This window comes from Thermobia domestica, chromosome 13 (genome assembly GCF_964235325.1).
Source record: "Thermobia domestica chromosome 13, izTheDome1.hap1.1, whole genome shotgun sequence".
NCBI lineage: Eukaryota > Metazoa > Arthropoda > Insecta > Zygentoma > Lepismatidae > Thermobia > Thermobia domestica.
The window spans coordinates 180354043-180375510 of NC_137466.1; the positions used below are offsets into that span (position 1 = coordinate 180354043).

The 21468-nt window shown below is 34.0% G+C and overlaps 1 protein-coding gene across 6 annotated transcripts in view; it reads left to right on the forward strand.

The window, feature by feature from the left end:
- LOC145668825 (myeloid leukemia factor-like) overlaps positions 1-21468 on the forward strand; it is a 133315-nt gene that overhangs the window by 92046 nt on the left and 19801 nt on the right. For 2 of the 6 annotated variants that reach the window (XM_081737002.1, XM_081737000.1), the window contains exon 6: positions 4355-4420. The exons of 1 other annotated variant lie outside the window; for it this stretch is intronic. In XM_081737002.1, coding sequence (XP_081593128.1) covers positions 4355-4420 — 66 coding nt within the window. Of the gene's footprint in view, positions 1-2774; positions 3138-4354; positions 4421-16894; positions 16934-21468 lie in introns of those variants that run through there. 3 more of the 6 variants (XM_081737001.1, XM_081737003.1, XM_081737006.1) reach the window with 3 other exon arrangements.

A 21468-nucleotide genomic window follows, 5' to 3' on the forward strand; every position in this document is an offset into this window, starting at 1 on the left:
TGGGCAGGTCATGTAGTCAGAATGGAAGAAAGTAGGTACGCTTTCAGTTTTAACTGGAAGTACAATTGGAAAACGACCATTAGGAAGACCTAAGCGCAGATGGAGAACAATATTAAAAGGGATCTTGCAGAAATAGGAATATAAAGTTGAAAAGGATCCAGTTGACTAAGAATAGAAATCAAAGGAAAGCTTTTGTGAACGTGGTTCCATATGCCATCACCGTTTCCTGAAACCTAATAGAACCCAATACTTCGGAACTTCTAGGGTAAACACGCCTGCTTCATCAGCGTAAGTTAACATTACCTGCCTATTACTTGTTAACCTACGCACTAGTAAAAATAGGTTGTGATGGAAGGTAACCGTTTAGAAAATTATCACTGTTTATTTATTTATTTAATGAAGTTTGCTATGAATTCATAAGTATATGACGAAAGTAGTGAAATGGAAAGCAGTGAGTCAGATGTAACAATCACAATGCGTATTAGGAAAACTTCGCGAACGATATATTCTGTTTTAATATACGACAACTGCAGATTATATAGTCTCAAAAGACCAATAATTTCTTTCGGTTCAGTACTAAATAGATACACCTTGTTTGAGTACGTTATGAAGTTTGAAGTCAGGAATATTTCACTAAGTAACTTCTGTCATCTTGATCACGCAGTTTTCCGCATAAATTTCGAAAAAGCTAACTATACCATCCTCCTTTTCGTCTAAGATAAAGTAAAGGAATTTCTCGTTTTTTTAGTGGAAATAAACAATTAGTAAAAAAGCTTTAGACGCCAACTGGACCAAACAGAAGCTTCTTTACTATACATCAGAAGAAAGATAAATCATATACACAAGAATTTTAAAAAAATGCGTAATTAAACTGACAGAAGCTAATCAATGAAATGTTGCGGACTTCAAACATTATTATACACTCAAACATTAAGAAAAAATATATAATTTTATTAAAAATTATTGCGTAAAAATATGCACTTTTACATTTTATTATATAAATATACCTATCCATCCAGTCATTAATATACATATTTAAAAAATTACTTCTTCTTAGTGGTATAGATTCAAAATTCATTGTTCACATTCTGTGTGGTTGCTTTCGGAAAGTTGTCAACAATATGGAAACCAGCGCTGCTTTACTGGGGCCTCTTCAGTGATTGGCGAAGGTTCTAAGTTCAGCTATACACTTCCACCAATTCTTTTTGAATATCAATCGGAGTTCAAAATACAACTACACCTCGTGACTCCTTTACAAACACACAACATTGTGATATTGTCCATAATTCTTCAAATAAGCGACAGATAATTTAACTACTCAAAACTCGAACTTCAAACTACTTATCTGCCAGTTTGCAACTTGCAAAAGAGAGGAGAGGAGAAATTACATTTTTCTCTCTCCTCGAAAATGCACAATTCCAACTAAGTCTGTTTCAGGCCTAATTCTTTCAATATCTGACGAGGTTTTTACAATTCGGTTGCCTTTCCAAATATATTCGCTCTGAGATTTATTTTTCCATGCATCGACGAAAATCACATAATCGTGTCATATACTATCTGCCTTAACTAAATTGTACTCTTCTATATCTTAACTTCCGTATAGACAGACCCCCCCCCCCACACACACACACCTAGAAAGAATCGTCCGATGTTGACGTAATTTCCTATCCGTGCGTAATATCGTATGCATACTATGGTACGTTATTTAGAGTTGCAGTAGTCTGTGATAGCTAGAACGGTCACCAAAGTACATTAGTGTTGTCACAACCTGATTATGAGAGTTTATTTCAGATGTGACTTCATTTTATTCCATGTTATATGGTTTATTCAAAAATCAGATAAAACGTACAAGTTGGCAGTACGAGCACATAGCTGGTCCCTTGTTAGTAAAATATTTCCCCCCCTCTGGCTTGGATGCATGCTCTGATTTTGTTGGGAAGGGTGTCATACAGCTGTGATTATCATGTGTTACCACCTCCTATCAAAATGGATCAAGTGTTGGAAATGTTGTCACTCATGAGCACGCAGCATTCAACCATTCTTCAGTGCTCACAAACCATCTGACGCCATGTACTCCTGATGTACCACAACGGCGTGATAACATGGTCACGTGACAGCACTCATGCTCACTGGTTGCCGTTCTAGTCATCATACATTGCAACTCTAATACTTTACCGCCGATGGTATTCACGTGTTCAAAATTACGTTGACATCGAACGGTTCCTTCCAGGTGCTTTTTTTTTTCTTTCTTTTTTCAGTATAATTTTGGCAGAAAACTTTGCTTAGCAATCGTCGTTGCGTATATTTCCATCTTGTTTTATGCGTTCAGTTCCATGCACTATGATTGATCTTGTTGGCTACATTAAGTTGCTTTCAAATAAAGTAGTTCCGGTTGAATAGGATCCAGATTGAAGAAATAAGTACTTAAAATTTCAAACAAATTGGTATAGTTTTAATGTCATTTTAATTACATTTCTTCTGTCAGGACAATCGTTTTACTAGCTGTTCCATCAGCATTATTGAGGTGTTTTTTAAGTGTTCTTCGATAATGGCAGAAAACCCAGTGAGTGTATTATTGGAATAAAAGTAGGTTAAAAATTTGGAATGGTTGATGATAACGCTTAAAGTTGAAGAAAATAATATGTAATTGCCTAAATTTCTTTGTACATAACCAAATTTAGAATAGTTAAATTCTTACAATAATAATAGTAATAACTTCAGTAATTTTTGTGACGAACAAATAAAAATAAGTATATGAACTTTCTTGCTTGTAGAGATGTCAGAAAGTCAAGTGGTAAAGACTCGAAGTCTAGCAAAAGTCGGAACACTCGGGAGAACAAAGCAGCTACACCTGTCAGTGACAAGGCTCGCCCTAAAGAATCACGATTGTCCAAGAAACATTGAAACAGAATTGTTGTCTTACTTCTTGCTCAATCTTCTGAAAAGTTACATTTGAACTGAGAGAATGAAGTTAATATTTATTTAGGTTGCTGCAGTGTTAACAGTTCATTAAAAATATAATTGGTATTTATATTAGTTTTTTACGATGGCTGTTCGCATTCTGAATAAATTTGATCAATAGTTTGAAGTGAAATGTAATTCAGAATGACATTTAAATAAATTATATCATTATGTGACTGTGTGTTTTTACCTTGTAGTGAAAGTAGATAAAGTAATAGAGAATAAAGTTTTCACTTATTTAATATACCAGACTGTCCCTTGATAAAACTACAATATTGCGATGATCAGCTTTGCCATTTTATTCATATTCGTATGGAAATGAGTTAGGTGTCCTCATAACAATTTCCGTATTCTTTGGAACAAGTCATTCTCAACAGAAACCTCCAGATCAATCACACATGAAACCTTAAACTGTGTTTATTAACAAGCCGGGCGACCATTTCACTGTTGAAACGGCAAATATAAAACTCTCCTGAAAATAGAAATAACACAAATCCTGTGAGTAAAGCACAGTCTTTTTATTAAGATACAACATGGTCAGCACATTAGATCCATAGATATCAGTAGTTTTTATGTTGTTCAAGATCATGATTTTTACCAAATCTGAGATTATTTTTTTTAAGTTGAAAAGTACGTGAAAAATGTTCGTTTCTTAATTAGTTAAGAAAAAAGTACCAATGTTAACATCTGGACGGAATTCTGGATTCCTCAAGTTGAAATGGCGAGTTACTGTACATAGAAGTTATCTTTTATTGGTTGAGGAAAGATTTTGTACAAGATGTAGATATGTAAGTGTAAATAATGACAGGTTTTGGCATAACACATTTGCGTTACAGTTACTATTTAATGCAGTTTATTTGTTGTAAGGTGAACTATGCGCACTCAGTTACCTTGTGAGCATCTGCGTTAGGTGGTGCTTGAACAACAGCAAAAGTCTGATTATTTCTGTATTCGGAGCTTGTTACAAGCTGTTAAAAGGCAATGAGTGAAATAATGCAGAGCAAAACCATTTGTGCAGATAGAGAATACTTATCAATGTTGCGTCAAAATGCTTTGCTGTTTTTTAAACATACTGTGTTTATATATAGTTAGCATACTTCGTGGTCTTTCTGAAGTCTTTTTCTTTTTTCTCGTGTGCATTTTTTTTAATGTCCGCGCAGAAAGCTTATTTTAAATTATGCAGTAGTTTTGTGTGTTGTTCATGGTTTGGAGTAGGATAAACTGGACGTTATAAGAGCATTAGCAAGAATTTCAGTGATAAAATACTTCAGTCTTCGGTAATTAGTACAGAGATATAATTTTTTTATTATTTTGTAAATGTCTTTTTTTTGTTTATTTTTGTTTGATTTTGAAGAGTTTAAATGTCTACATTGTTCCGTTTTTGTCTCGTTAGTAGTGTGAGATCTAGAATTAGAGAGCATACACATAGAAGTCCAAGGCCGCTGCTAGCATTACCTAGGTAAGCTGTTTTTATTCCTGCCCATACGTAATGAAATTAACATTTTTGCCTTGGAAGGAAGTTTACCGAAATTGCTTTTATTTGTTCAGTTGCTGATGTAGCAGTGTGACACACACTTCTTGACCATAATTTGAAAGCACTTACAGTTGATTGTTTTTGACGTTTAAGTTCAATAAATTTATTGAAATGGCTTATTTGCTTCTACTATTAATAACCTAAACTGACAAAGAAACTAATAAATTCTGGCGTAGATTAGCTTTCTTTCTTTGTGGAATTTGTTTGGAAGTAATGGATTATTCTAGGATTAAAAATGTGTTCCAGAATTCTTAACATTATTTTCCTCTATAAAGTGTAAAATCAGAAATAATTACCTAAAACCAGTGTTCGCACTATAGTAGGCGTAAATCTGATCAAATATTTTCAAAAGACATTGTCTATGTTTCGCTCTGTTGATAATACGTTAAAAGTTTTAATTTGATTAAACTTTTGATCTGTATTAAGAATAAAAATCGCTTCAGTATACTGATACAGTTGTTTCGAAATTTATTATAGTTTGTGCTTTTTGGTGTTGCTAAGTATTAGTTTCTGGTATGTGCATTGTATTATTTAACTAACGTACAAGAGAAAACTTAACAAGTTTATTAACAGTGTTTTTCAACTAACTAAAATGTCCAGAACTAACCACTAAAAATAGTATTAATGCATATGTGCGTTGTAGTATCCTTGAATATTTTTTAGTTGTCAGTTTCCTTGAATATAATCATTATTAATGTGAAACGATATAAATGTTCATGCAAAATGAAAGATGCGATTCAAGTTTGCTTCCCGCTGTGGTCCTGATAAAAAATGTTTTATATTCTTAGTTAAGCCAATCAGGAAATAGATTATGATGCATATTCACAGTGATTGTTGATGCAGCTGCAAAATTAACACTGGAGTGTTGTAATTTGTAGATTTAGACTAGTTTAATTTTCCAAAGTTTAAACGTGTTCATGAATTTTTATATGACAAGTATTCAACTATTAATGAAAAATGATTTTACCTGCTAGTCAAGACAGCCTAGAAATTACTTCGTAAGATATGGTACAGTTTTTGCTTAACTTAAAATATTTAGAAGTTGATAGCATTCAGTGAAACATTAAGTGTTTCCTATTACTTTTAATAATCTGATAAACGTTTAATTAGGTGAATATTTTCTTACGAAACATTCAAAATTTGAATATTAATAAATTCTTTGCGAAAAGTTGACGTGCATACAAACGTTTAAAAGTCTAATTCAAAAATCTTTTGCGGATCCTTGTATAAAGTATTGTGCAATGATAAATAGGATGAATCGTGACTAAAACGTGATAAGTCCTTGATGACTTGTATTTGTAGGTGACAAAGAAACCAATTGTCATTAAGAAAATACTATAATTATTCTTGAAGTCTTAGATAATTTTGTAGCAATTTTCAGCAACCGTCAGACTCCAATAGTTCTTTTAAAATCAGGGATTCTCCTATTATGCACCTCCAACGTCTGACTTATTGCACACATGATGCATTCTGCTCACTATTATCTTATATCTATATTTACAGACATAATACTGGGAATAGGCAGGAAAGTTTTGATTCCTATGAACTTTGTCCAAGATATTTATTTGAAAACAAACACTGAAGTTAAACAGTTATTTGCGTCAAGCAGTAGTCTTACAGGGATCACATTAACTTTATAAGTCAGGGAGGAATTAAAACGAGATAGGGAAATGCTTCCGGAATAGGTAGAGAGCCATTGAAATCTGTATTTTGCAGAAGACTCAGGGAATATTTTTCGCTACCCGCACAAGATACGAAGGAATACCTCAAAAGAATTAGACCAGATTCAAGAAGGAAAGAAAGACTGGAAAAAGAAAATTACCTGTAAAGAAACTTGAGGAGTCCCAAATGGTTTAACCCTCTGTGGCATGAATTATGGAATTTGAAGTAAATTACGTACTTATTCTATTTTTACTAATCTTTTGTATAATGTAAATTGTATTATGTTAGTGTAAATCACCAGCAGTCTTTTAAATGTGGGATATCAGTACGTACCACTATGGCACAATATACATTGAGCTGCTATACCAAGAGTACCGGTACCTGTGACAAATGTAAGAATGGAGGAAATGAGCTATTGCCAGAAGTTACTGATGAGTGCAAAAGATCAACATGCAATGGAAAAATCATTCCTAAAGTGCACGAATTGTTCAGTTCAGTTTATTTATGAAGAAAACAACAAATTGCTTTTATGGATTATATGGTTTTAGGGGGTTTCATCATTTGAAAGCACATATTTGTTCATCTACTGCTAGATTATCTTCCATTGGACTTCCCCCCCCCCTTTTCCTCCCGTAAAATATATGACAAAGCGCTACAAAAGACGAGTTTATTGTACAGTGTGCCCAATATGGCACAAACACATTGCTTTATTTTGTTTGCAAATATTGATGACAAACTATTGTAAATTGAACTAAATATTACAGTAACAATAGGAATGTTATTCCTTTTGGGCGGAAATTACTATTTCGTGACGAAAAAGAAAAAAAAGTCTTCTATCGTTGTGTAACAGGCTAAATTCCTTTTGACATTGGAACACTCGCTGCTGTCTAGTTTACAGATTTACCGCAGTGTATTAATAGCAGTCAAAAACTGAATAACTTGTTCCTTGTGAACAGGGGAAAAGGACCTGCATTCGAAGGAAGTGCAGTGTGTACATATTCGGAACAAATCGGTATGTGCCAGAAATGGCACAGTATTAGGTAGAGGGTTAAACTGAAAAGCAAATCAAATAATAATAAAACTCAAATGCTACAGAGGGGGAAAAATGTTAGGTTTGTTGTAGAGAATCAAATTATGATACATGTTTACTTGTTCATGTTTGATTATCTTCAAAATACCGAATTTAAAATATCGTTAATTTATAATTATTGTCTGGTACTACTGTATTATTGTATTCCAGATACAGGACGTCTGAGTCAGAGCAAGTACTTAAATGAAGGAAGTAAGCTTATACAGTATTTTAAAAATAATAAAAATAACGTTGGATGCTATGAGGATGATAAAGGTTGATTTTTTTTTTTTTTTAATTATTTTTTTCCTTAACCATAAATGATTAAGGTTCGCAATGTCGTGGGTCAAGGAAAATATACTTAGTCAGGGAAATCAAGACTAGAATTTCTGTCGTATTTTTGCACTGTGAGGAAAAGAACGATAACCTACCTGGAAAATAGTCTCAATCGGACTCCACAACACTCTTATCTGTCAAACAGTTGTTGAATTCCCCACTGAAATAAGTTACCGGTTTCAGGAGCAAAGAACTGAGTTACTGTTCGTCGCACTTCATTCTCAACTTGCAGCGTTTTGCCGCAAAGATGGTTTCGCAGACTGCGAAAAAGATACTGATGCAAGATCGGTGAAAACTCCAGGTTGGAGGTTTTCCCACAGTCACATTTCTCGATCTTAGTACAGATCCTAGCCGTGTGTGGGTGCAGTTATGACTGGATGAGCACACCCGTGCACGAATCAGAACAGAACACCTCTGTAGGCGCTCAAACTACTGACAGTAGACATCTTCATTGATTGGCTACGTGGCAAGAGTTCAAAATGGATTATATCATGGATATTCCACAAAACACTTAACATCACTTTGCAAAGGTGGCGATCCTATTTTGACACAGTTCATGCGGCCCACTGACGTTTGCGTATAATGTTACAGTAGAAAGTCCACTTTTCATCTCACCACCATTCTACTCAAAAATGACTAAAATCTGTGAGCAGGGAACTGCAGATGTTCACTCACTGCTGCTTCTGTTCAGGCGTTAATGCATGGAGTACGCATTTACCGAGTATCCAAGGTCTTGCAGATAATGATGAACGGTCGAACGGTGACATGGATTTTGGGTCATCCTACACGTCTATCAGATTTCAAGATTTATACTGAGAACGTTCACCGAAAGCAAAATCATACAAGCTCAAAGCTAGGTACTGTGAATGATAATCTTTAAGGACTTTATTTACGTATTTTTATTAAGTGAGAGTATGTAGCAATAATATAGTTGAATGCAGAAACGAAATAGTAGTTGAATAAGATTAGATTTATTCAATTTTAAAATTAGTAATTTCAGTGCTTTTCATTCTTGTGGCTTAATGTTACAGCGCTTATCTCTGGTGCATGGGATGCCTGGTTCAATCCCAGCTCCCGCCAAGTGGTTTTTCTCGGGGTTCTCCTGTTTCCTCCCACTTTCTTTATTCCACCGTTATCGTCCATCTCATCATAAACGTCTCACTTAACCTCAAAGCGTAATCATGGAAGATTAAACTAAAAAGAAAGTATTGTTTCATTCTTAATTCGAAAGTAACTGGAAGCTTTAGCATGAGGTGTTTCAATTCACATATTGAATAATGAGTAGGGGAATCAATGGGGACCTCAGCATCAAGGCTATATGTCCCCGTCACGACAAATATTTACGTAATCTACAAAGAAAAGTACTACCGAGTGAGAGCTGCTAGCACGCGTCTTTGTGTGTGCACCTCTCTAGTATTCGATTCTTAGTGACTGTACATGGAGTTCTAATCTCACGTTAACATTAGTTTTTTTTAATGTAACCTTGGTGCCGAAAAGGAACGTTAAATTCTGTTGAGAGCTTCTTATCTTTGTTTTAAGGAAGTAACCTAGTTACCTAGTTCTAGCAACGTCTATCTGTTTGTATTGATTTTCCAAAATATTTGGGTACAACCTTGGAGTTTTTAGTATTTAATAAGCTATATTTAGCAGTTGTTTCCACTCTTACCGACAAACAAACCATTTCAAATTATTGAAACTACTGTAATGTTAAGGATTTTCATAAGTTGTTATACTACGATTTTGACGAGTGTTCTTCCATTAAACCTACATGTCGCAGTCGCTGATTTATCTCTACATCACTTTAATCAGTCGCCAGTGCTTGGTGGTGCCAGTTACATCCACAGAAATAATTCCGTATTTTCTTCCATTTTCCATTTAGCACTATCAAATTGGAATACTTGTGACTTGTCTCTAAATGGTGATGAGACAACGGAAAGGAAGAAGAAAATGTAATTGTTAGAACGTTGGTTTCACACTGTTAATGATATATATTGATATTTCCGTAGTTTGAGTACAGAGAGTGGAAATAAATTAATGTAGTCGTTAAAAATAAATTTTGTGGTATCAGAGCAGAACATCATAGTAACTTAGGGCTCAAAATAATAATAATAATAATAATAATAATAATAATAATAATAATAATAATAATGTAATAAGAGAGAGGAAAAACTAATATAAAATAATGTAGATAAAAGTCAATTAAGCAGAATAATGTATTTATCATGTTGTTAAAATATTCAAGTTTTCAATCTAATTGACACAGTAAAATAAGGACAGTAGTCTTAAAATTACGGTTTAGCTGAATGTTGGTAAAGTTATTATCTAATCAGTTAGGTCTCATAAAATTTTACCGTGCTTACTCGAGTTGGTCTAAATTAAACAAAACAATTTTTTTTTCTTTCTTTTAATTTCAGATTTTCAGCGTAAAAGAATTAAAATCGTACAGTTTCCTAATCTGTAATTTAGCACTTTCAAATCAGTGTGTGTTTCATGCAAATTGTGTAGAAACTTTTCTGTTAGTAAGACTTTCTATATCCCAATAATCATTCTAACATTCATAATTATATGGATTGTAGTTCAGTTTTATTTTAAACCATAAAAGTCCTATATTTACCGATCCAAATTCTAATATTGACCTTAAAAGTAGTTCTAATAAATACACACACGTTTTCTCTCTCTGAAATTTACAGACCACTATAATACCTGCTATCCTTTGTGCTTCTTGTAAGTAATAATAATAATTCTGAGACTTCAAAACTGTTGCATATGCCATTACATGTTAATCATGTTTTTACTACAATTTACACTTTAAAAACCAATCATTCGAAACGTAATATTGCGTGTAAGAACTCAGGAGAATTATCGAACTGAAAATCTTTATACATTATTATCATCTGTGCAATTATTACTTTTCGTCCCTATATTTTAAACTAATACTTGATATTTATTTTCTTACATTAAAATGTAATAGTATCAGTTTTGTTGTACTTCTAAGATGTTAATTATCTAGTTCGATGCATTTCATTGTTGCATCAGACATTACTGGAATTCACGGAAAGCGAGACAGCGGTCAAGGAAATAAGAAGATAGTTGTGTGTAAAAATTGTTATTTTGTGTTGGTAAGTTTGCCTTTTATCGCACACGAGTCTTGTAAAATCACTATTTCTGTCTTTCTTAATGCTTGAATTTTATCACTTTATGCGAGTATTTGCACGAATACTATACTTCTGTGATCAGAGCAAAAGTTATCTAAACTCGCTTCTTTGCTGATATCCCTTTTTAAATTTTTAGTAAATCAAAAATATTGACTGGAGCACAAATTAGGAAAAGGATAGTAATAGGAAAAGTACACATTTTGAGCAGGAATTCGAATGTGATGTTCGGTATGGAAATCGGTAATCAGTTGAGTATAGCACACTGGTATCAAAACAGTATTAAAGCCAAGAAATGTGAATTAGATTTTCGGTTGATATTCTAAATGATATCGCCAATAAAGATGAGAGTTATCAAAAATTCCGATAATTTAATGTTAAGACGTATGGTAAGCTAAGGTTACAGTTGATATTTGATCATGCAGCAGTTTATTCCAGTGAGTAATAGTTCATGTCTTTACGAATAACTGAAAATTCTACGGTTATTAAATACTGTAATTCAAGTGTCGAAATTGTTAACTTTATTCATTGTTAACTTTATTGGGACATTTGTTTTCAAACTTAGTACCGAATGTGGAAGACTGTTCAGGGTACAATTCGAACTACTTTGATCACATGTTGGAATGCACATGTAACATGCGTGAACGAAATGCCATACGCGTGCATTAATCTTACTGTAGCATAATCCGGAATGCATTTAGTGTTCTTGAAGAAGATTGCTACAAAACTCAACGATAGTGAAGAGACACCTCCCCACAAACAATTGAGCTTAAAAATTCATAGTTGTAATAGTATTATCAGGACAATAGATTCAATGTACGTATAAGATAGGCATATGCTTGCCGTGCTACTGTACTGAACAGGCCGGTAGTTAAATATTCACTGATAAAATGTACTTGAAATAAGACTTTAGTCAGTGACAAATTTTGTCCTGTGCGATATGTGTCGGTTGGCCGACCAAGAAAAACCACCAACGCAATGCGAGGATGGCTAGAAGAATCAGTATGTTTCAATCGGTTGTAGCTAATCAATGTTTGCGAATGAAACGCAGTCGTAAGACCAGTGTTTATGCCTTTCAACCGTGGTACATTAAAGAACTGAAAACAACTGCTGTATACAGTTCTTGACGAATAAGTGGAAGTTTAAGGTTACATTGGATGAAACACACACCCATGAAACAAATATACGCTTGTACAGCTTAATGTAATTAACTACTGTAATATATATGCAGAGATGTAGCGGCTTTGTCCGTCACATAAGATTGATTTCCTGAGGTGAAAGAATACGTGGTTGTTAAAGGGTTCAGTTCTGGAGTGTTCAGAGGTTGTTGACCTCTGTTATGTATGGGATTCGTATAGGTGCTGCCAACTAGTTCCAGATGACAGATCCATATTTACATGAATAAGACAGAACCACACCTTAAGAACATCCCTCGGATTTTATTACCAAGTAAAATAGGAAATAATCCACCCATTTACAGATATAACGGGTCTGTTGCTAGTCTAATGGATTTTTCAGTTTTTCTCTCTTTAAACGACAGTCAGTTTTTGTCTAACATCGATGGTGCTGTCATTGCTTGAGGCGAGTACTATTTCGCAATTCTTCGCATATATCCTGATCAGACTTCTATATATGAAAATCATAGGAAAGAAAGAAAGAAAGAAGGGAAAAAAACTTGATGAGAAGGCTCAGTTTAATCTTTCTTTGAATTGCAAAGTGAGTCAGTTGAGATAAACTTTCACATTGAATCGCGCGTATGTAACTACAATCGAGGCAAACTTAGACTGCTTGTATCACTAGCATATACGTAGATCCTAGCGCATGCTTATTAATAATGCTTTCAAGATACAAGTGTCAGCTATTTCACCAAATTGCACTAACTTCACAAGATAATGCGAGTTATTTGTTGAAAGATACGTGTAAACATGAAACAATTTGTATTTTTGTAAGTGAAAGCGCCAGAATTAATGAAGATTTAAACATACAATAGTATGATGATTTACTCAGTCGTAGTAAAATATTTGATTGAATCAAACGATTTAAAAATGGCCATACATCAGTGCAAGACGATTCCGGCCGAGGTAGAATCCCTACGTCCATGGCAGTCATTCATGTGAACATTCGTTACTTGGTCCTTGAAAAATCGACTCATAAGATTTTTCCAAATTGTGAAACACGCATCTTTCTGTGGGAATGTGAACTCAATATTTTATGAACATTAAGCAAAGTTAGTCACGTTTTGGTATTGAGACAGTGACTTCTTTTCAACTGAAAAACATAGTTACAAATTTGCAGCATTTGGAACATTGACACAAAAGACCAGCATTTTCTTAATCGGTGTTGCCATTTGTGACGAAACACAGATGCATCATTTCACCCTGGAATCTTGAAAATGTATAAAAGGAGAGGACACACCCAGAATTAAAGAAATAAATTGCCTATCTACCATTTTGGGGGAGAGAGGCATCGTCTTACCTTCAGTGATTACTACAGATTTTCTCACGGATGTCCATAGCGCTCTCGGAACAAAAGTGGCTTTGAACACGAAAGACCAGTTCTCCAGCATAATATGCGATCGCATACTGGTCATCGCATTAGTTGGTCTGACTGTAATTCGGCCGTTACCTCTTTAGTCTGGACTGCTTCAAGAATTTTTATTTTATTTTTCATTGCCTATTTGGAGACTTAAAAGGAGAATATTGAGAGACCAACACTCTGATTGTAATTGCGATTTACTAGTCTTTCGATGCTTTCCGAGTATCCAAGCATAATAAAACTTTGGAAAACATGGATTAATGTAGAGGGAACTTCCTCGAGAAACGAAAGTAGTTTCTGAACGTATTTTGATATTAAAAAAAAAAAAAAAAAAAAAAAAAAAATCGAAGTCCCAGTTAGATTTGAATACTCGTGAAGAAAACTTGAAAACTGAGCTTGCGAATTCTGGTTAATTAAACATTCCTCTTAAAATCATCTCTTCTCGTGTTTTTCCTAAGCATTTAACCCTATATTGTGCAAATTATTTATTTTTTCGAGAAAAAAAATATTTGGATGTTTTTCTTACTGCATTCGCGTAACTAAAACGAACTAATAACAAATTTTGACTCACACATTTACCATATGCCATCAGGAGGATTGTGTATTTGAATTAACATTGCGCAATTATGAACCATATTTGTTTTATTTATCATTGATATATAATACAGAATTTCTTTTAGACGTTACAAACTTTCTTAACACATATAGTATTGTGCATATTTTATAACATGCTTTAGTAAACAATATGTATTTTAAGGTATGCTGAAACATGGTACATTTAATCTGAAGTTACTAACATCTTCAGTGGTTCAGTGATAGAGCGCTTATCTCTGATACGTGTAGTCCATGGTTCGATCCCCGATCAAGTAAGTTTGTGATGCCGTGGACAGCATTGTGCCTGTGGGTTTTCTCGGGGTACTCTCATTTCCTCCAACATTCTCATTCCATCAATTCTTCAGTCATCATTCACTTACCTTAATCATCCGTTTCCCTTAGCCTAAAGGACATAACCGTGGGACGTTAAATTGAAAGATTTCACTTCATTTTAATTTCAAATTCGTAGTTGTAGTGAGCAGTCACTTTTAATAGCAGTCTTTTTTTTCTCACACTTATTAAATCATGGTAATATTTATTTCGTTTGTGCAGTGTGGCTCAAATTTAGTAATAAGCTTGCTTGCAAAATTAAATTGATCTATTAATTTGAAATATTTTGTGTTGCGCTTTCAAATGCTATGTAGAGTAGAACTTAACTTTCCTTGACATTATCATGTAGCGATAGAGAAGATTTTCTTCAAGATATAATAATCACTTTGTACGCGTGAATTGTGTAGTTGTATTTTCTTCTAGTTTAAATCCTACCTACCGTATTATCTTTAAAATAAGTTGCTGCCTTAAATTTTGAAGAGGAAAATTAAGTAAATTTAATGAGGGAAAAATCTTGATTTTTGTTTTATAGGTAAAAAGTCCGTTTTTCCCCTCAGTACAATAGGTCTTTGTAACAGTTTATTCATTTTTGAACTACCGTTAAGGTATTATGCTTTATTTAAAATATTCGTTGAAAAGAGTAAAAAGAATCCTTTTTGATTGAAGTTTGTCTTCTCTTAAAAAACATTGTTTCGTTTTCTATAATTAATTCACAGTTGCTTAAAGCTTCGCAAGAGCAAAATAAGAAAGTTGCTAGAGTAAAATATGACAGAAAACAATCATATGAGTAGTTATTTATATGCACGTTTTTTAAATTGTTGTATTTGTTGGAAAATAAGAGCTATGACGATTACTTATGTTATGCCGTATATATATTTTTTTCGTAAAGATTTTTCTTTACATTGTGAGTACGACCATGATGAAAAAGATAATTCTTGTAATCAGTAGCGTAGGCTACAGAAAAAGTCATGAATAAAACAAAAAAAAAAAAAAAAAAAAAAAATCGACAACGGAAAATTCAGCACTCAGAACTATTAACTTCCTTGATAATTTGGGCGATGTATACCTGAAATCAATAAAGCAAGGAAGTTGGCGTAATTAAGAATTAAGAATTACATTCGAATCGCAAGAAAGGAGAGTGCGAAATGACTCCATTTTATTTTATTTTTTCAAAAGGGGGGAACATTGTGGCTTAATGGCAGAGCGCTTACCTCTGGTGCGTGAGATCCTTGGTTCGATCTTCAGCCAAGTAAGTTTATTGGCCGTATCCGTGAGTTTTCTCGTACTCCCGTTTCCTCCCACATTCACATTCCGCCAATTCTTTCATCATTCACTTGTCTAAATCATCCGTTTCCCTTAGCCTAAAAGACTAATCATGGGACATTAAACTGAAAGATACCATTTCATTTAATTTACTTTTAAGCCTAATGTAATTTATTATGATAACGCCACCTTATAAGGTTACAAACTGTAAAAATCCCAGAAGATCTGCTTCTAAATCTTCCTAACTAACTTCAAAACGAGAGGATCTAGCTCAAGTGGTTTGGGGAATTTCAGAAAAATTAATTCAAGTGCTATTAAAATATTCACAAATTATGAAAGTATGTCGGTATACCTTTTGCGTATCATTTTTCATTTTTGATTCCTTTGAAATTTTTAGAAAAACAAATTTTTCATATCAGTGTAGTAAAATTTTTGATCATGGTTGTACAAGCTTTATTCCTGTAAGAGGCCTCCTCGAGTCCCACCATATTTTATTAAATTTAAAAACAGTATTCTTTTTGCGTCATGTTTTTCGGATACTTTAGTAAAATTACTTCAATGATTTTGAAACGTAATACAGTTTTACAACACAATTTTAAATGTGTGATTACTTCAACACAAGTGTTAGTGAATGATGCCCTAAGAACGCCCTTTTTTTGGAACGTTTTGTAAATACTGGGAATATACGGAAAGAATTAATAGTATACTCTTATTTACAAACTTTTAATAAATTCGAAGAAGTGACTTACGGAGGTCTCTTGAAGTATGTAGATCAATGTTGTAGTAAAATACTGTACTATAGATGCTTTTGGTGTGGTTGAGAGAAGTCACGCGTTTCGTTCCTAAATGCAAATTACATCATGAGATTTGCATTTGCTAATTCAGGGATTTGATGAGTTTTTCCTGCTTAAATTTTCCTTTCAAAGAGGACTTACATCAGTAATAATCTTTTCTGTTTATTTAAGTTTTTAACGATTACATTCGATGGAGAAACAATTGTGTGAAATACCATCCAAAATCTCAAAGAAAAGACAACATTGTGCTAACGAAGCCGTAGTGTCTGTTTGACCGATATTACATATAACTGTGAGGAATTATGGTATATGTTGAATTAAATACCATTTCCTGTCTCTTACTAGTGTTTTATTTACAACAAACATTGAATAACTCTTACTGAAAAAGCGTACAGAAATATAATAATTCTTGTACACATGCGGTAAAGGCGTTCGATTCCCATTAGAGGCTTCGTCTTCGAATTGAACTGCAAATACGTCAAAATTCTATCTTTATTAATAACCACATTAGTAAGCCACTGATGTAGCATGCGGTTAAAATTTCCAGTAATATTTACGAGAATGAATTCTTGTAGTGAGATACAAAAGGGGATTAAACTGAAAAGCAGGAAGCAGTCATCGTGTTCAAGGAAGACTTAATAGTTTTGATTGTCTTTCATTTCAGGTATTATTAATATTGAGCGTAACTATTCAGAATAAATAGGTAAGTCGACCGCAATGTGTTTTATGGCTTAAATAATATAAGCAGATCAAATTTTTATGTGCTATTTGGGATTAGCTATTTCGCCAAATGCTAGAACTCAGAAATACACAGTCGTGGACAAAATAAAAAAAAAAAATCGTGTCAGCAAGCATTGAAATAAGGCATATAATGCCAGTTTGTGAGAGACACCTTGACAAGAAACTGGATCCGTATTTTTTAAGATGACTAAAGAATAGTTTGTCTGAGAATAAACCTGACATCAGTTACTCGATGACTGGTCTAGTAATATTCAAAACACAATTATGTTTCGACTCACAACCTATGGACATCATGGTGTTTTCCTTTTATGTGCCGTGTCTTGCAAATAAACCGAAAAAAGAACCTCAGAAAGGAAGCTGAGAAGTATAAGTAAGAACTTTGCTTTACAGATTAAAGTAATTGAAAAATAGGACGGTCAGTACATTAGTAGCTCTATAATCATTTTGAAAAGCTCGTTCAAGATTATCTTGAAAAGTAACTTTATTCAAGAACGATAATCTGAATTGCATTGTCAGATTAAGCCAGTGTTGAGTTCAGCCATAAGCTCAGATAGAAAACCTCCTCACCCTGAGAAGACAGAAGTTTATATTTGTGCATACGAACCTATATTAATTAATGTTTGCATTACCTGTCTTTGAATCTCTTTCTATGAAGAATTTTTGTTGTTTTAGTTCCATTTTCTTCATTGAAGTTGTATAATAACATGAACATACAACTTGTATCTGAACTACAATTCAACACAGGATGCAGTACAGCATAGTAATGTATTCCTGTGTGACTATTAAAAAAATAATTTTTCACATACAAACGCAGAAAAGGACACTTTCCTTAAGAAAATTATTTTGGACATCATATAAAAGTTCAGTCAAAAAGTATCCTCGATTAAAATTGACAATTAATGACAAGAAAACAATTGTGTACAGAGATGTATAGCAGTCTATTTCACATAATTGAACTGTTTACGCCTCAAAGTTAAAAGTGCCTGTGCAGCCTAGATACGTGCCTAACAATTTTGTTCCTTCATGCTCATCCAAATCGTCAAAGCGTCACAGAACTGAACATACGCCAACTTGTTGGCGGAGTTATTGCGTACTAACATCTTGTCGAATCGTGTATGTATGTCAAAGTGACCAATTAACTGCATACTGCTATTGCGTGTGTGCAGTGACTATAATCAGCAGCGTAGTGATCGTTCTGGACATGGCTCGCTATGTGCTTGCACATCTTTGATGTTTCACAAGGTTCTGACGCCATATTGTGTATCGTACTCTTGTTATGCTACTTTGGTACTCGGTGGAACGTTCATTGGATTGCTAATATTGACATGGCTTCTGTGAAGAACTTCACCTTTACCGAACGCAGTCTTGTGCTCTCTACCTCTTTGTCAATTGAGTCTTTCAAGACAGACGCGTGCGTGTAACTACTCGCCAGCGCATCGCTCATCTGCATTAGCTAATAGGACTATATTTATGAATCACCCTTAAGGTCATCGTGAACACAGACTTAAACTGAGACCTATAAAATCTCTAGTGGTAAGATTTTCGCTCAGATATGTTCCCTTTAATTTTAGTAAATAGATGCTGAGATGATGTCTCGGAAGTTACAAGTAAAAGTGAACAATAAGAATGATAATAGGATGTTTGAAGGGTCAGTTATTTTTCAAAATAAATCTAATCAGTTAACTGATTGTCAAGAATTGCACCAGAGATAGCACATAAAACTTGCATAAGTTTCTTATTTTTAACAATTTAATTAAAGTATATTCTTTTAATTTTTCATTTAATTAAAGTATGATATCAGTATACGATTGTTAGAAAAAAAAATATTGATTTATCCTTCACGTGTGAACTAATGTGTTGTCCACGACTGTCTTGTATAAATGTCTCGCTTTAGGTTTTCAGTCAGCCATGCTTTTGCTATTGCGCTCTCATTGGAAGCGGAGATGTGTTTGCGGCATGATGGTTGTCACAGTTTTTCATTACTATTTTACTTTTTTTTTTTTTTTTAATCATTGTTAGTTAATTCTTTGTCATTCTGTGCATAGGTTCACATTTCCTACACCTGCATGTCTCTAGATGTAGTAATGTGCACTTTTTTTTTATTATTGCTATTATTTAAAGGCTTTCAAGGCTTTGACATTCTTACTTACTTACGGAAAATGTATTTATTCATGTAGTGGCTATATTAATAACTTACAGTGTCGAAGAGTTTCAATAAAACCGAAATGAAATAATTTTCCGAAACCGGACGGAAGACATACCGAATCTAAATCATAGTTTGCCCTTTGGTGAACATGTTTAAGAATTTAACATCCTTTTCAGCACCGAGACTTAAGACGTTGAACTTTCAGTTCAGGGAAGAATCCGAACCACCAAGGAACGAATACAGGTCTTTGTACCGAAAGTGTCAGGGCGTTGATTGTGTAGCTCATATTTACTTTAGGCTTGTACAGCCAGAAACAATATTAAATATAGGTTGGAGCTATCATTTCTGATACCTCCAACCTATACTTAATATTGTTTCTGACTGTACAGTCACCAGCAAAGAATATACTTATTTTCTGTCAGCAACTTAAGAACAAGTACAATAGCATGAGTTTATATCAAATACACCTGTAGTGTTGAAATTGTTAAAAGTGGGGAGATAAGACAATTTGTAAGTATGAGCTAAAGTTTAGTTTATTTTCTTTGATATGCATCTCCCTTCTCACTAAAATGAATGAGGAACCCAAGAGACGAAACACATTATATTTTTTACTCGGGTTCCTGTGAATGGCTTCTTACCTAGCAGGCTTCACTACTTCCTAGAACGTGAGTACTTGGTTGAAAGGGAGAAGATAGCTGTAATTATCTTAAATCATGTTCCAGTGTCGTACAACAAATCACTAGCAGATGTATAGTAATTCTGATCGAACTCAGATTTATGGTCTCGTGAACATATTAGCATGAGTCCGCAGAACCACGGGTATTCACGACGCATCGCTTGACATGGAGCAAGTTGTCTATGTTCACCTGGTACGCAGAGAATTTCAAATGTATCCAGAGGTAAAATCAAAGGATGCAAGATCTGGAGACACGGCAGCCACTCGTGCTAATTCAAGAACCTTGAAACTGTTTATTCAAAAACTATCGTACCCTTGCAGCAAAGTGCAAAGAGAACCAGTTGGGAAGGGGGAAGTGGAAATTTTTTTCTTGGCTTTTGCAGATAAAAGGGTACGTGAGTAGAACGTCTATATTCTTGTTACCAGCCAACGTTCCGTCCACAAATACGAGGTCTGCATTTCGTGTCATATACTACATCACACTGCCATCTTCTCCCCACTCATATCTTTATTGTGATGTGTTTCAAGTGGGTTTACATTCGATCAATAGCGATGGTTTTTGCTTATTAATCTTTTCTTGCATATTAAAGTTGACTTTATCCTAATCAAAACTTACTGAAGGAACTTGTACTCCTCCAAAGTTCATTGGATGAACTGTACCAACCTGTCGTCATCCTTGGTGAGATGTTACAGTTTTACATGAGTACCATTTGTTGGTGTGTAAAATTCGCAGGACTGATCGCTGACTGCTCCCTGCCTCTCTCAATAACTGGTATGCACTGGTGTTTGGATTCGTTTACAAATAATTCCAAAAGTACCATTGCAGTTTTTTCGGCAATGCCTGTACGCAGATAGCATGTATAGAAAATCTGTTCAAACTTTTCTAGTATCATAAATTCGGTGAAATACTTTTCTTCTGGATGTAGTGCCAGTACTGTGTTGGATCATCTGAAAGATAAAACAACAGGGCTTTACGCACAGCATTTCTTCACTTCTACGTGTAATAGGTTTTACGTGAATAGTTAGCTCAAAAATAACTTCAGTGAAAAGCCATTTTAAAACCATTTTATCATACGATGCTTTCCTATTTAAATCGATTATGGCTCCCATGACGGTACTGCACACTGTCATGTGCATCCATCCCCAGTATTTCAGTCCAAGGTATGGCACATTTCCTCGACCTGTTTTGAAATTTACGGATAGATTCAGATTTCTGCCTTGTCGTTATAGCTATTATATTATTCCATATGTATTTAAATACAAATAAGCACTGTATGGAATAATAGATAAACAAATTTATGTATTGTATACCCTGCATAAAAGAACCGTATTCAAGATACGTGGACATATACTTTAAAAAGTGATCTGCTCTTATTTATCGGTTAAATTGTATCAAGATTGTATTTTTCCTTCTTTCAGATCTTTTATCGCAAACTAAAGTTGTAAAATGTCCGACCTACAGTTGAGTAGAATTTTTCAAGATATGACCAAATTTGTAATAAATAAATAAATAAAAAGAGTAAGAAAAACACTGCCTCTGGCGCTTACAGTTCCAGCCTCTCCTAATTCCAAGTTGATATTTGATGTTATGAAAGAAACTTGATCAAAAATTCTTCGTAATAATGATCTATTGAAATTAAAAACTATCAGGTTGTTTAAAAATTAGTCATGGGAA